The sequence below is a fragment of the Dromiciops gliroides genome, chromosome 2 (genome assembly GCF_019393635.1).
Source record: "Dromiciops gliroides isolate mDroGli1 chromosome 2, mDroGli1.pri, whole genome shotgun sequence".
In the NCBI taxonomy this organism is placed as follows: domain Eukaryota; kingdom Metazoa; phylum Chordata; class Mammalia; order Microbiotheria; family Microbiotheriidae; genus Dromiciops; species Dromiciops gliroides.
Window position 1 is genome coordinate 91,814,609 of NC_057862.1, and position 12,138 is coordinate 91,826,746.

At 39.2% G+C, this 12,138-nt stretch overlaps 1 protein-coding gene across 4 annotated transcripts in view; it reads right to left on the reverse strand.

The window, feature by feature from the left end:
• Positions 1 to 651: 651 nt before the first annotated feature.
• DENND10 (DENN domain containing 10) overlaps positions 652 to 12,138 on the reverse strand; it is a 32,097-nt gene continuing 20,610 nt past the window's right edge. For 2 of the 4 annotated variants that reach the window (XM_043989577.1, XM_043989580.1), the window contains exons 6-9: positions 11,613 to 11,713; positions 8,560 to 8,667; positions 4,865 to 4,959; positions 652 to 2,051 (exon numbers count right to left, since the gene is read on the reverse strand). In XM_043989577.1, coding sequence (XP_043845512.1) covers positions 1,875 to 2,051; positions 4,865 to 4,959; positions 8,560 to 8,667; positions 11,613 to 11,713 — 481 coding nt within the window. In that variant the 3' untranslated portion in view covers positions 652 to 1,874. The remainder of the gene's footprint in view (positions 2,052 to 4,864; positions 4,960 to 8,559; positions 8,668 to 11,612; positions 11,714 to 12,138) is intronic. The other 2 variants (XM_043989578.1, XM_043989579.1) reach the window with 2 other exon arrangements.

The following is a 12,138-nucleotide window of genomic DNA, read 5'->3' on the forward strand; positions in this document are numbered from 1 at the left end:
AAGACCATACCTGAAGCCTTTATGGCTTGCTAGAACCCACCAGGGTATATAACATGCCCTAGTGTCACTGGCATGACCTTTGAGAAACCAGGATCATCTGGTTTCCTTACAGTCACTTCATTAAGACACTGGAGTATGGCACGGTGATGACACTCCTAAAAATGGAGTTAAACACAGAGAACACTAGGAATATGTAGGATGTTCAATGTGTATGAGTGTGCAGAATGTGTAGAAAGTAGGCCCTGGCTGACAAAAAGGTGATGTGCGGAGAACCAACATTTTGCTGCTATTATTTTGGAAAGAGAAATGATCTAATTTGAAATTCCAGTGAAGATTTTTGGGAAAAGTTATCCCAAGTCCCAGCTTTTTTGGGGAGGAAACCTTACAAAATAAAGCTACAAAGTAAATCAAGAGATTTATTTTAATTGTCCAATTTAAATTTTTTTGCTTGTCGATTCCAATTTTTCAAATAATTCTACTCATGATGCCATATTTTGTCAGAATTAATAAGAAATAAAAGGGAGGATAGATTTCAACCACCCAAGTCTTTATCAAGTATCAAAAATAATTGCATTTAATAATATAATCAATCTGTGGTTTTAAAAACTGATAAGTAGCAAACTGGACTCAGAACAAAATAGACACAAAATAAACGTTATTCATGCTATTCATTTTTATAAAGTGCAGATTTAGTTTTCACTTGGTTCCCCTTAGTAAACATCCTCTCAATTTAAAGACCAAAATGAAAAACAAAGAAACATTTGATCAAGAGCCTTCTAACACCCAGAAGAAAGTAAAAGAAGCTTTTAACTAAATTCTTCACTGAGTCTATTTCTTGGCAAGAATTCTTAAGATGTCAGTGCTATGTTAAGAAAAAGCAAATATATGACCACATTAAACAAAATAACTGGCACACATAGTTTGAACATTCATGCTAACTTGGAAACTGAAAAAAATTTTCCAATTACTAAAAAAAAATTATAGTACATGAACAAGGATAGTTGCTTTCCCATATAACCCTATTACCAATAATGAAATCCTTAAAATGGTTCCTTAAGTTTTGGCTCTAGCAAAGAGGTGATTCTCACACTCCTTTATTGACTGTAAAAGTTTTTTCCAACATACAGACATATATGTATGATAAACAGATAATCTGTTCCTCCATCCCCCAGGAGTATTTCTAGTACAAGTTGATTGAAGTGTATCGATGGCTTAAGGAGGCCAGATGCTTAATTCTGTAATAGTATAAATATGAACTATTAAAGTTATCTACTCCTAAGTATAAAATCTCTGCAAACCCAATATTAAAGGCCAAGAAAACAAACTGTTTTATACAAGAAAGTGCTCCTGCAGTGTCTTTTTAATGATCTTTGAGACAATTCTGCAGAAAATTCTATTGTCTGGCTCAGAAAGTAGAGTTCCTCATGAGGAATTCAAGTTCTTCGCAGAAGATTACAAAGCAAAATTTCAGGCTGCTTACTGAAAATAAACCATTACTATTATTATGGCTATGTAATGAGATAAACTAGACTGTTTTTGTAGTACGAAATTGAAGGCTTTCTGGTTTTCTGTAATTATGAAAAGCAACTGTTAGTTTTGTTCTTATGTTAGGGTCCAAGTTGTTTTTGTAACATTATCTGTGTAGTTCCATTATTTTGTTCAACTCCACTGACTTTATAAAACTGTGAGAAAAGAGAAAATGAGAAGTGTTTTCAGAGGTACATCAGTGTATTACAAATCAAATGTCAACACTTTCAAATAAATCGTTAAAAATATAACTTTTTCTTTTGCTACTTTTCGAATTGGACATTAGTGGATCATAATAGTAAAGAAGAGCTTCATACTTCATACCAGCTATACAATCTATCGTGGAATCAGATTTTAAGCATTTGTTCAGCAGCTGCGAGATGACACAGAAAGTTTTCTGTAGCTGGTGGAAATCGTTTTTGTTTCAGCACCTCAAAGCTGAGTTTTGGTTTCTCTCCGTCATCAGAAACTTCTGCAAATGATGCAAGGTTGGCCAAGATTTCTCTTGTTTTAAGTGAAATATCCTTTAACAGAGGAAAGAAATGTACACATTAGAACTGAAAAAACTAAGGACCAAATTCTTTACCAAAGTTAATAACTAAGAGGCAGTTTTGGAGTGGGGGGGGGGACGGGACGGGGGGACAGAGAGAGAGAGAATGGGTGTGTATGTATACACACTTTGGAGGGTATGTGTGCATGTGCTCCTTGGTGTGTGTGCTTGTGGTATATATGTATGGGGGTGCATGTGTGGGTGCTTGGGGGGTAAACATGTGTATGTGTGCTGGGAACACAAAGACAGACATAAAGGGTTCCCACCCTCCAGGAAGTTCACACTCTCCTGAGGGGTGAGGGGTCATACGGCACATACACAGACAAGTAAGTACATGGTAAGTGATCTGCAGAGGATACTCTGGAGAGGTGCTAAGGATGACCAGAGTGGGGAGTCAAAAGGCCTGGATTCCCAAGCTACCTTCAACACCCACTAAATGTAGGACCTTAGGTAAATCACTAGACCCTCCTGGTCTCATTTTTTCTTCTATAAAATAAGAACAACCAGTTTTACTGTTTTTAATTTTTTCTAACTGAATCATAAAGTAATCAACCAATGGGGGATAAGGAGGTTGGAAGTAGGCAAGGAAATCTGAAAGAATGCAAGTAACTTATAGACTCACGAATGGTCACCTATTTAGGCATATCTTACATAACATTATCTTGACCTCAAGTTTGTAATAATGTTATTAATATATAACAACCAACTCTTACTATAATGCTGTGAAACATCACTTTGAACACCCTGGGTCAATTACCTAACCAGCAAGTCACCTGTGGAACAGGGCCTCTTTAATGGTATTGTGCCTAATGTCCTATTTGCAAAGTGCTAATTAATAAAGTTACAAGAGTGAATAATACTATTTCAAGATGCTTGACTTAAATAGTAGGCCCTCATTGCAATCCTCCCTCAAAAAGCTCCCCTTTTCTGAGCTTCTTTATTACTGTTGAGGGAGCCACCATCATACTCTTAGCCACACAAAGTGGAAACTTCAATCTCATCACCCACCCACCACACGAGAGTCTCACTGCTTCTCCCTTCAACCCATCTCTTCCATCGGTCCCTGACATGTACATCCATGGCTTCACCCCTGAAGTCCTCCCCCACTCTCACTCCATCCTCATCACAGCTGCCAAAAGCACCGTGATGACCAGGTCACTCCTCTCCTCACTGAGCTCAGTGGCTCCCGACGGTCTCAACAACCAAACATAGAATCTTCATTCGCCTCAGAAACCCTTCACCTCTTGGCCTCTTCCCACCTATTCAGGCTTCTTGCTCTTGCTCTCCAAGTGCTGTATGAGCTAAGCCCGTGACCCCGCCTCCCAAACCCCTGTTGGTCCCTCATGCCTGGGATGCTCTCCTCTTCCTTCGCCTCTCTCTCTCAGCTTCCTTCCAGACTCATTTCAAATCCCGCCTCTTACAAGATGACTTTCTCAGGCTCCTCCCCCCACCTCTGCTCGCACCTTCCCTCTGAGGTTATCTGTCCTCCATCTACAATTGGGGTGTGTTGTTTCCCCCATTAGAATGTGACCTCCTTGAGGACAGGGACCATGGGTTTACTTTTCTTTGTCTATTCAATACTTAGCACATAGCAAGCACTTATAATAAGTGTTTGTTGCCTGTCTCCTCTATCCTACTCTCCACAACAGCAGTTCCAAACCTCTTTTTGTCTCTCCTCAAACAGAATGCAGTCCCCCCACCCTCTCACCTGAGGCCTTTGCCCCAGTTTATCCAAAGTACTTTTTTCTCCTCCTCTCCCCTGTCCAACCCCTCACTTCACAATCCCTGACATCATTCCTTACTATTTCTTCCTTTAGTCCAGATCTACCTGATCCTCCAAGATCCCCATCAGAGCCCACCATCCCTGTCATTCTCCTATATCTGGGTTACTGACTTCCTACCTTCTCAGCCAAACTCACCAAGAAGGCCGTCTACCTGTGGCATCTCACTTCCTCTCGTAAACACCCTCAGCCTCCAACCTCATCATGCGTCTGAAAGGACTCCTTCCAAATTACCAATGCCCTTTTAAAACCCCAAATCTACTGGCCTTTTCTCCACCATTATCCCCCTCTATACTCTGCAGTCCTTGACACTGTTAACCACTCTCTCTTCCTTGATGTTCTCTCCTTTGTGGGTCTTTGTGACAGTACTCTCTCCGAACCTTCTTCCTACCTGTCTCACCATCCCTTCTCCTCCTCCTTTGCTTCTTCTTTTTTTTTTTTTGGTGAGGCAATTGGGGTTAAGTGACTTGCCCAGGGTCACAGAGCTAGTAAATGTTAAGTGTCTGAAGTCAAATTTGAACTCAGGTCCTCCTGAATCCAGGGCCGGTGCTTTATCCACTGCACCATCTAGCTGCCCCTCCTCCTTTGCTTCTTCACTGCCTAGCACATCATAAGCACTTTAAAAATCTTTGTGGGGGCAGCTAGGTGGTGCAGTGGATAAAGCACCGGCCCTGGAGTCAGGAGGACCTGAGTTCAAATCCGGCTTCAGACACTTAACATTTACTAGCTCTGTGACCCTGGGCAAGTCACTTAACCCCAAATGCCTCACTTTAAAAAAAAAAAAAAAGAACAACTGGGAGAGACTTAAGTCTACCTTTTGGGGGGCGGCTAGGTGGCGCAGTGGATAAAGCACCGGCCCTGGATTCAGGAGTTCCTAAGTTCAAATCCGGCCTCAGACACTTGACACTTACTGGCTGTGTGACCCTGGGCAAGTCACTTAACCCCCATTGCCCCACAAAAAAAAAAATCTTTGTGGATTGGCTGATTTAGAGAATCAGAGAATTACCTTAATCACTTGGCTGTCTGACTTCTCTGGGTCTTCTGCAGATTGAACAATTAGTTGACCGATTTCTTTGTGTAGCTTCCCCATGGTCATGGCTTCTGTGATATATCAAAAATATTTATGTTAGGTAGAGATTTGGAAATTTACAGAATGAGATTGAACATTTTACAATAAACTGATCATCCCTTATGTCTACAAACACAAGTAGTTAAGGAAACTTTCAAAATACAAATAACCACAAAGACTTTTGCAATCAAAGAAAAATAGTACCATGCTAGGAAATAATGCATGTGCTCCATGTCAAAATTAAAGGAAAACAAAATACAAATTAGTTGCTCTTTAAAAATGTGCTTGCTGCAAACCCAGGGGCTATATGAACACAATTGCAAAATAATTTTTACACAAATAAAGGCAGATTTAAACAACAGGAGAAATATTAATTGCTCATGGGTAGGTTGAGCTAATATAATAAAAATGACAATTCTAAGTTAATTTACCTATTCAGTGTCATACCAATCAAACTACCAAAGAATTATTTTATAGAGCTAGAAAAAAATTGTTTTAAAAATTCATCAGGGAGACAGCTAGGTGGCGCAGTGGATAAAGCACTGGCCCTGGATTCAGGAGGACCTGAGTTCAAATCCAGCCTCAGACACTTGACACTTACTAGCTGTGTGACCCTGGGCAAGTCACTTAACCCTCACTGCCCCGCCAAAAAAAAAAAGGAGTTAATGACCAAATAAGAGATAGAGACTGGAGGTAAACTGGATAATTTTGATTACATGAAATTAAAAGGGTTTTGCACAAACAATAACAATGCAGCCAAAATTAGAAGGAAAGTAAAAAACTAGAATAAAAAATTTGTAGCAAGTTTCTCAGATAAAGTCTTTATTTCTCAAATATATGAGGAACTGAGCCAAATTTATAAAAATAAGAGCCATTCCTTAATTGACAAGTGGTCAAAGGATATGAACACAATTTTCAGAAAAATAAATCAAAGCTATCAATAGTCACATGAAAAAATTCTCTAAATCACTACTAACTAGAGAAATGCAAATTAAAACAATTATGAGATAACACCTCACACTTAGCAAATTAGCTAACCAAACAGAAAAGGAAAATGACAAATGTTGGAAAGGATGTGGAAAAACAGGTACACTGATGCATGTTAGTAGAGTTGTGAACTGGTCCAAACATTCTGAAGAACAATCTGTGACTATGTCCAAAGGGTTATAAAACTGTGCATATCCTTTAACCCAACAACACCACTACAAGGTTTCTATCCCAAAAAGAACAAAGAAAAATAAAGAGTCTATAAGTACAAACGTATTTATAGCAGCTGTTCTTGTGGTGGCAAAGAATTGGAAATTGAAAGGATGCCCACCAATTTGGGGAATGGCTGAACAAATTATGGTATATGATTGTGACGGAATACTGAAGAAATGAGTGGGATGGTTTCATCCTGGGAAGTCTTAAATGAACAGGAACAAAATGAAGTGAGCAGAACCAGGAGACCATTATACACAGTTACAGCAAAACTATAAGAAAGATCAACTGTGAAAGACTTAGCTATTCTGATTAAGACAGTGATCCAGGACAATTCCAAAAGACCCATGATGAAAAATGCTATCCACTGCCAGAAAGATAAATGATGAGTGCAAACTGAGGCACATTTTTTTACTTTATTTTCTCTGGTTTTGTGTGTGTGTTTTCTTTTGTAATAGGGCTAATATGCATGACTCTGCTTGCTGTCAGTATAAAAACCCCTTTTATTTCTCTTTCTTAAAACAAAACCAAGCAAAGGTTCTCAAACACTACTCCATGAAGCATTGCTCTAAAACAATGAGACCCAGTCCTTGTGCTTCTGGTGGAATAAGTCTTAATGCCTTATAAGCACAATTTATGCTGTTATGAAAAACACACTTCTCAGCCTTGCAGAGGACACACTGTGCCATCAATGCACAGAAGCCGCCTAAAAACAAGAGTAACAATCAACAGGAACCAGTTCAGTTATACACCTTCTTGCCTTTTAACTATGAAGCATTAGTATTTCACTCCAAATCGTCATAATACTGTTCTGTTGTTCTGACTGGGATAAGATATTCATAGTACCAGACAGCTGTAAATAAATGGGACAATCCTGGGTGTGATACTTCTACAACTCAAGTGGTCCCAAGTGTTTTTCTGACTTTCAATCAGCCATGATTTTTTAAAAAAAGAAATTACTTATTCAAATCCAGCCTCAGACACTTGACACTTACTAGCTGTGTGACCTTGGGCAAGTCACTTAACTGTCATGGCCCCACCAAAAAAAAAAAGAAATTACTTAAAAGGTTGTGATTTCTCAGGCCCTGAAGCTGCCAGAGTAAAACTTCCATTAAAACCCTCTAAACCAAAAGCTTTATTTTATTAGATGTTTCTACTTAATCCTCAGTTAATCAGAAAATTTGATGAACCTGAATTTATCATTCTAAGAAAGTCTGCTAAATCTCAGGTTTCCTGAATTCATTGGGCACCAACAGTATCATCCTAGTAACCAGGCTAAAGTACTGAAGAAAAAATATTTTGGACTTGTTGCTAGTTGTTATAATAAGAATACACAGAGCTGGTGTGCCAGCTGTCTCTCACCACATGTTCTATGTCAGCATCATGTAACTCTGGGCCTTCCCATGTCCTGTGGAGGAAGGTTGGCCTTTCTCTGCCCTGTCATCCAGCTGATTGCTTCCATGAGGCATCCACAGAAAGGGGAATGAGCTAGGTGAGCTTAAGCCTGGGCCTCTGGCTACTTTGCCTTTCTTTGCCTGATCACAGGTAGTTATTGAGATGGCCATGTTCCAGCTTTCAGGCAACCTTGTGAGTTTAAATGGCCTGGTGATTTGGGGTCACCAGTGGTTGCAAACTGTGCTTTAGAAGAAGTCCCTGTTAATTACCACAGCACTCTTAGAAAAGATGACCTCTGCTTGGATAATGAGCCCCATCCTGGCCTGGCTTGCAAGAAGACACCTACCATGATGGGGCTGGGGCAGAGTTTGAGTGAAATTTAAAATGCTAATCCATAGTCCTGGCAACTGAATTCTGTTTTAATGGTCTTAAGTCTTAACCTCCCAACAGAGTACAACCGCATTTACTACCATCACTCATTTAAGATTCTGTCAATGCACACTGAGCATGACAACAGTTATGTTACCAAATCTTATTCTAAGTTTTTCTGTTAACACGAGCTGATGAGAGCTCATTTTGTGTTTCTTTTCTGTGTAAGAATAAATACCTGTCCTATATCATACACTGAGTACCTTTCTATTCCCTTCTTTGGGGAGACACTAGACATAAGCCAAAAAATAAGCTTTAAATAAACCTTCCAAGGGTGTATAAAGACCCAACGTTTTTGATTAAAGGTTTCCTAACCCTTCTCATTAGAGGCCAGGTTTCCCCCAGGACTGGACCCTGTGCAGAGAGTGTGAATCAATCCCCAGCAGAGGGACCTTGTTAGTAGAGAATGAAAGGGCAAGGCACCCCAGCTTCGTGGGCCTGACAGCAGCTAATAGTCAAACACACAATATATTATATGAAATTTCTCCAGCCCCTACAAAGCAGGTCATACAGTTCTTGAAGTAGTTTCTTACAGAACCAACCTGAAAGATACAGTTTTTCTTGGCATATGTCCTAATGTTAACAAAGTTACAAAACAAAGAACTAACCTTTTGCAGGTTGAGAAACTGTAATCTCACTATCTGCCAGATTCACAAAGACATCATAAAGATCAGACCTGCTGCTCACCTCAGGATCCACAAATCCAGCAATATAACCTGTGCAACAAAGACCAAGATTACTCAGGGATTGGAGATGGGCAGGAAGAATAGTCCAACTCTGAACAATGTCTAAAATCTGAGGCTACTACATTGAACTGTTTTATTCACTGAGGGAATAAAAAAATGCCCCACCATGCTTTCACAAATTCATACTACTGAACTTGTCCCAACATCACGATTTAGTAGAGGATCAATAGAGGAATTTAGAGAAGTTCCCTTAATTCACAGCTATTCAATTTGGAACTACCCTCAAAGAAATATTCAACAGTGCATACCTTTTGACCTGGAATACCTCTACCAGGTTTCCACCCCCAAACACATCAAAAGACATCAAAGAAAAGGGAAAAGGAGCCATACATATGAAAATATTTATAGGCACTGTTTTTGTGATAGCAAAGAATAGAAAACTGAGGGGGTGCTCATCAACTGGGGAAAGGCTAAACAAGTTATGTTAGACAAATGTAATGAAATACTATTGTGCCATAAGGAATGATGAAAAGCATGGTTTCAGAGAAACGTGGGAAGACTCATATCAACTGATCCAGAGTGAAGAGGGAAGGACTGAAGGAACAGCTTATATAGTAACAACAATATTGTTGGGTTTTTTTAATAGAATTTTTTTCTTTTTTTTGAATAGAATTTTATTTTCCAAAATATATGTAAAAACAAATTTTAACATCAATTTTTAAAAAAAATTGTTCCAACTTCTCTTTCTCCTCCATTCCCACCCCCCACCCACTAGAACTCAAGCATTTCAAAATAAGTTATACATGAGTAGTCATGGAAAGCATTCCCACATTAGCTAGGTTGTGAGAGAAAACAGTCAAAAAACTCCCAAAACTTCAGACTGAAGAATTGTCAAAGAGAAAAAAAATTTTTTTTTTAAATGTGTTTCCAGGGGCAGCTAGGTGGTGCAGTGGACAGAACACCGGCCCTGGAACCAGGAGCACCTGAGCCCAAATCCAGCCCCAGACACCCAACACCCAGCAGCCGCATGACCCCGGGCAAGCCACCCAACCCCAAATGCCTCACCAAAAAAGAAGAAAAAAAAAGAAAAGAAAAAAATGTGTTTCCATCCATTTTCAGATACTATCACTTCTTTCTCTATAGATGGGAGTAACAACAATATTGTAAAGATGAAGAACTTGGAAAGATTAAGGGACTCTGATCATTGAGATTTCACCACAATTTCAAAGAACTCATGATGAAATGTGCTGCCCCCCCCCAAAAAAAATTTTAAATAAATAAATTAAAATTAAAAAAACAAACAAACAAAAAAATGTGCTGCCCACCTCCTGGGAGAAGCAATGAACTCAGTGTGCACATTGAGCCTTTTTTTTTTTTTTTGACATAAGTCACTATGAGAATTTGTTTTGCTTATTTGTAAGTGGGGTTTTGTTTTTCTTGCTCTCTAGGACAGGGATAAGGGAAAGAAGGTGGAGCTTTGTGAAAACAAAATAAAATGTAATTAGGAAACAATTTAAAGTAACACACAGCTATTCATATCAGGAATTATGACCGTGGAAAGAGAAAACAAGGGGGTTTTTTTTGTTTTAATATTTCTTCTTTGAGGGGGCCGCTTTCTTAAAAATTATATTTGGTGGGGCAGCTAGATGGCACAGTGGATAGAGCATTGGCTCTGGATTCAGGAGGACCCGAGTTCAAATCCAACCTCAGACACTTAACACTTACTAGCTGTGTGACCCTGGGCAAGTCACTTAACCCCAATTGCCTCACTAAAAAAAAAAAATCATATTTGGTGGACAGCTAGGTGGCACAGTGGATAAAGCACCGGCCCTGGATTCAGGAGGACCTGAGTTCAAATCCAGCCCCAGACACTTGACACTTATTAGCTGTGTGACTCTGGCAAGTCACTAAACCCTCATTGCCCTGCCAAAATAGATAAATAGATGAGCAGATAAATAAATAAATGGCATAATCAAATGAGTACCTCTCTCAGAACAGGTCTTTTTAACCAGCTAACCCAGGCTTTTGGATTTTGAGATCCAACTGTTTTTTCTTTAGTCACCTAGTATTATTTCACATACAGCATTACCAGAACACAGAATAGTGTAACATGGTGCATAGAGGGTTAGCCTCAGAAGTCAGAATGAGCTGGGTTCAGGTCATGCTTCTAACACATGTTGGCAGAATAAACTGGGCTAAGTCATAACCTCCCAATGCCCCAGGCCACTCTCTAACACTAAAAATTGCAAAAGAGTTCCAGGTATGTGTCAGGAATGACTATTTCCTAACCAGAAATTCCACACACTGATGAAATCACACATTGCGAGGGAGAGGGTGAAGCCACTAGAACCACAGAATCTTGTTGAGATGACTACTTCACAGGGCTGCTATGAGAAAGCTTTGAAAACCTTAAAGTCTTATACAAATCTAAGTTGCTATATAGTATTGTAATAATAACAACCATATGACATGGAATGATGCCATTATTAGTAGTCATACATACCCAATAACCTTCTCTTAAAGATTAAGTTTAGTTCTTTTCTTGAATAAAAGAATATGACAGGGAATATGAAGACTCTAAAATAACCCAAGGCAAATGTACACGGTATCTTTTGAATCTGGCTAAACTAAAATAATAATAAAGGCCAAAGGAACTAAATAGTCTCTGACAAAATTTTGACCCACATCAACAAGCTAAACTCCTTAACCAAGTGAATTTAACAAGAAATAAATGATCCTCAATGTTATAATCCCTTGGTTCTACCTTAAACGTTTTTCTGTTTTGTTTTTTTTGTTTTTGTGGGGCAATGGGGGTTAAGTGACTTGCCCAGGGTCACACAGCTAGTAAGTGTCAAGTGTCTGAGGCCAGATTTGAACTCAGGTACTCCTGAATCCAGGGCCAGTGCTTTATCCACTGCGCCACCTAGCTGTCCCCTATTAAACGTTTCTCTTATCACTATAAACATGACTGCTACCTGTGCAAATCTTCAGTGCTTCCAACTCATCAGTATGAAGGTGCACATATGAATGAAGAATTGACCAGTCCTGTCGATGCCATACCAAGGCAGGTAGAGTCCTGCAGGAATCAAATCAAGAGCTCAGATAATAAAGGTAGCTGAATTAATTAAAAACCCTGATACTAAGCATAAAGAATCTTTAGGTTTCATATCATAACAACACAGCCTGAGAGGCCACCCCCCCCCCATTTATAGGCATTGAGAGCAGAGTTTCTTCTGTGGTATAAATTAAAATACTTTTTTTTTTCAATATTCAGTCTTTTATCATCACAAAACCATAACATTTTAAGTCTTCCATTTAATAACTTAACTCAGTAAGAGTATGGTACTAATGAGGTCAGTTCCTTTATGAGCCTCTGTTGCAGAGACAGGCTGGTCCCTTAAGTACCATTCCCAATTCTAACCGCCCTCCCCCCCATGCTATTATCAGTCAAAAGAAGTAGTGAGTGATGAGATCAATATAAACTGATCATCAATTAGAACT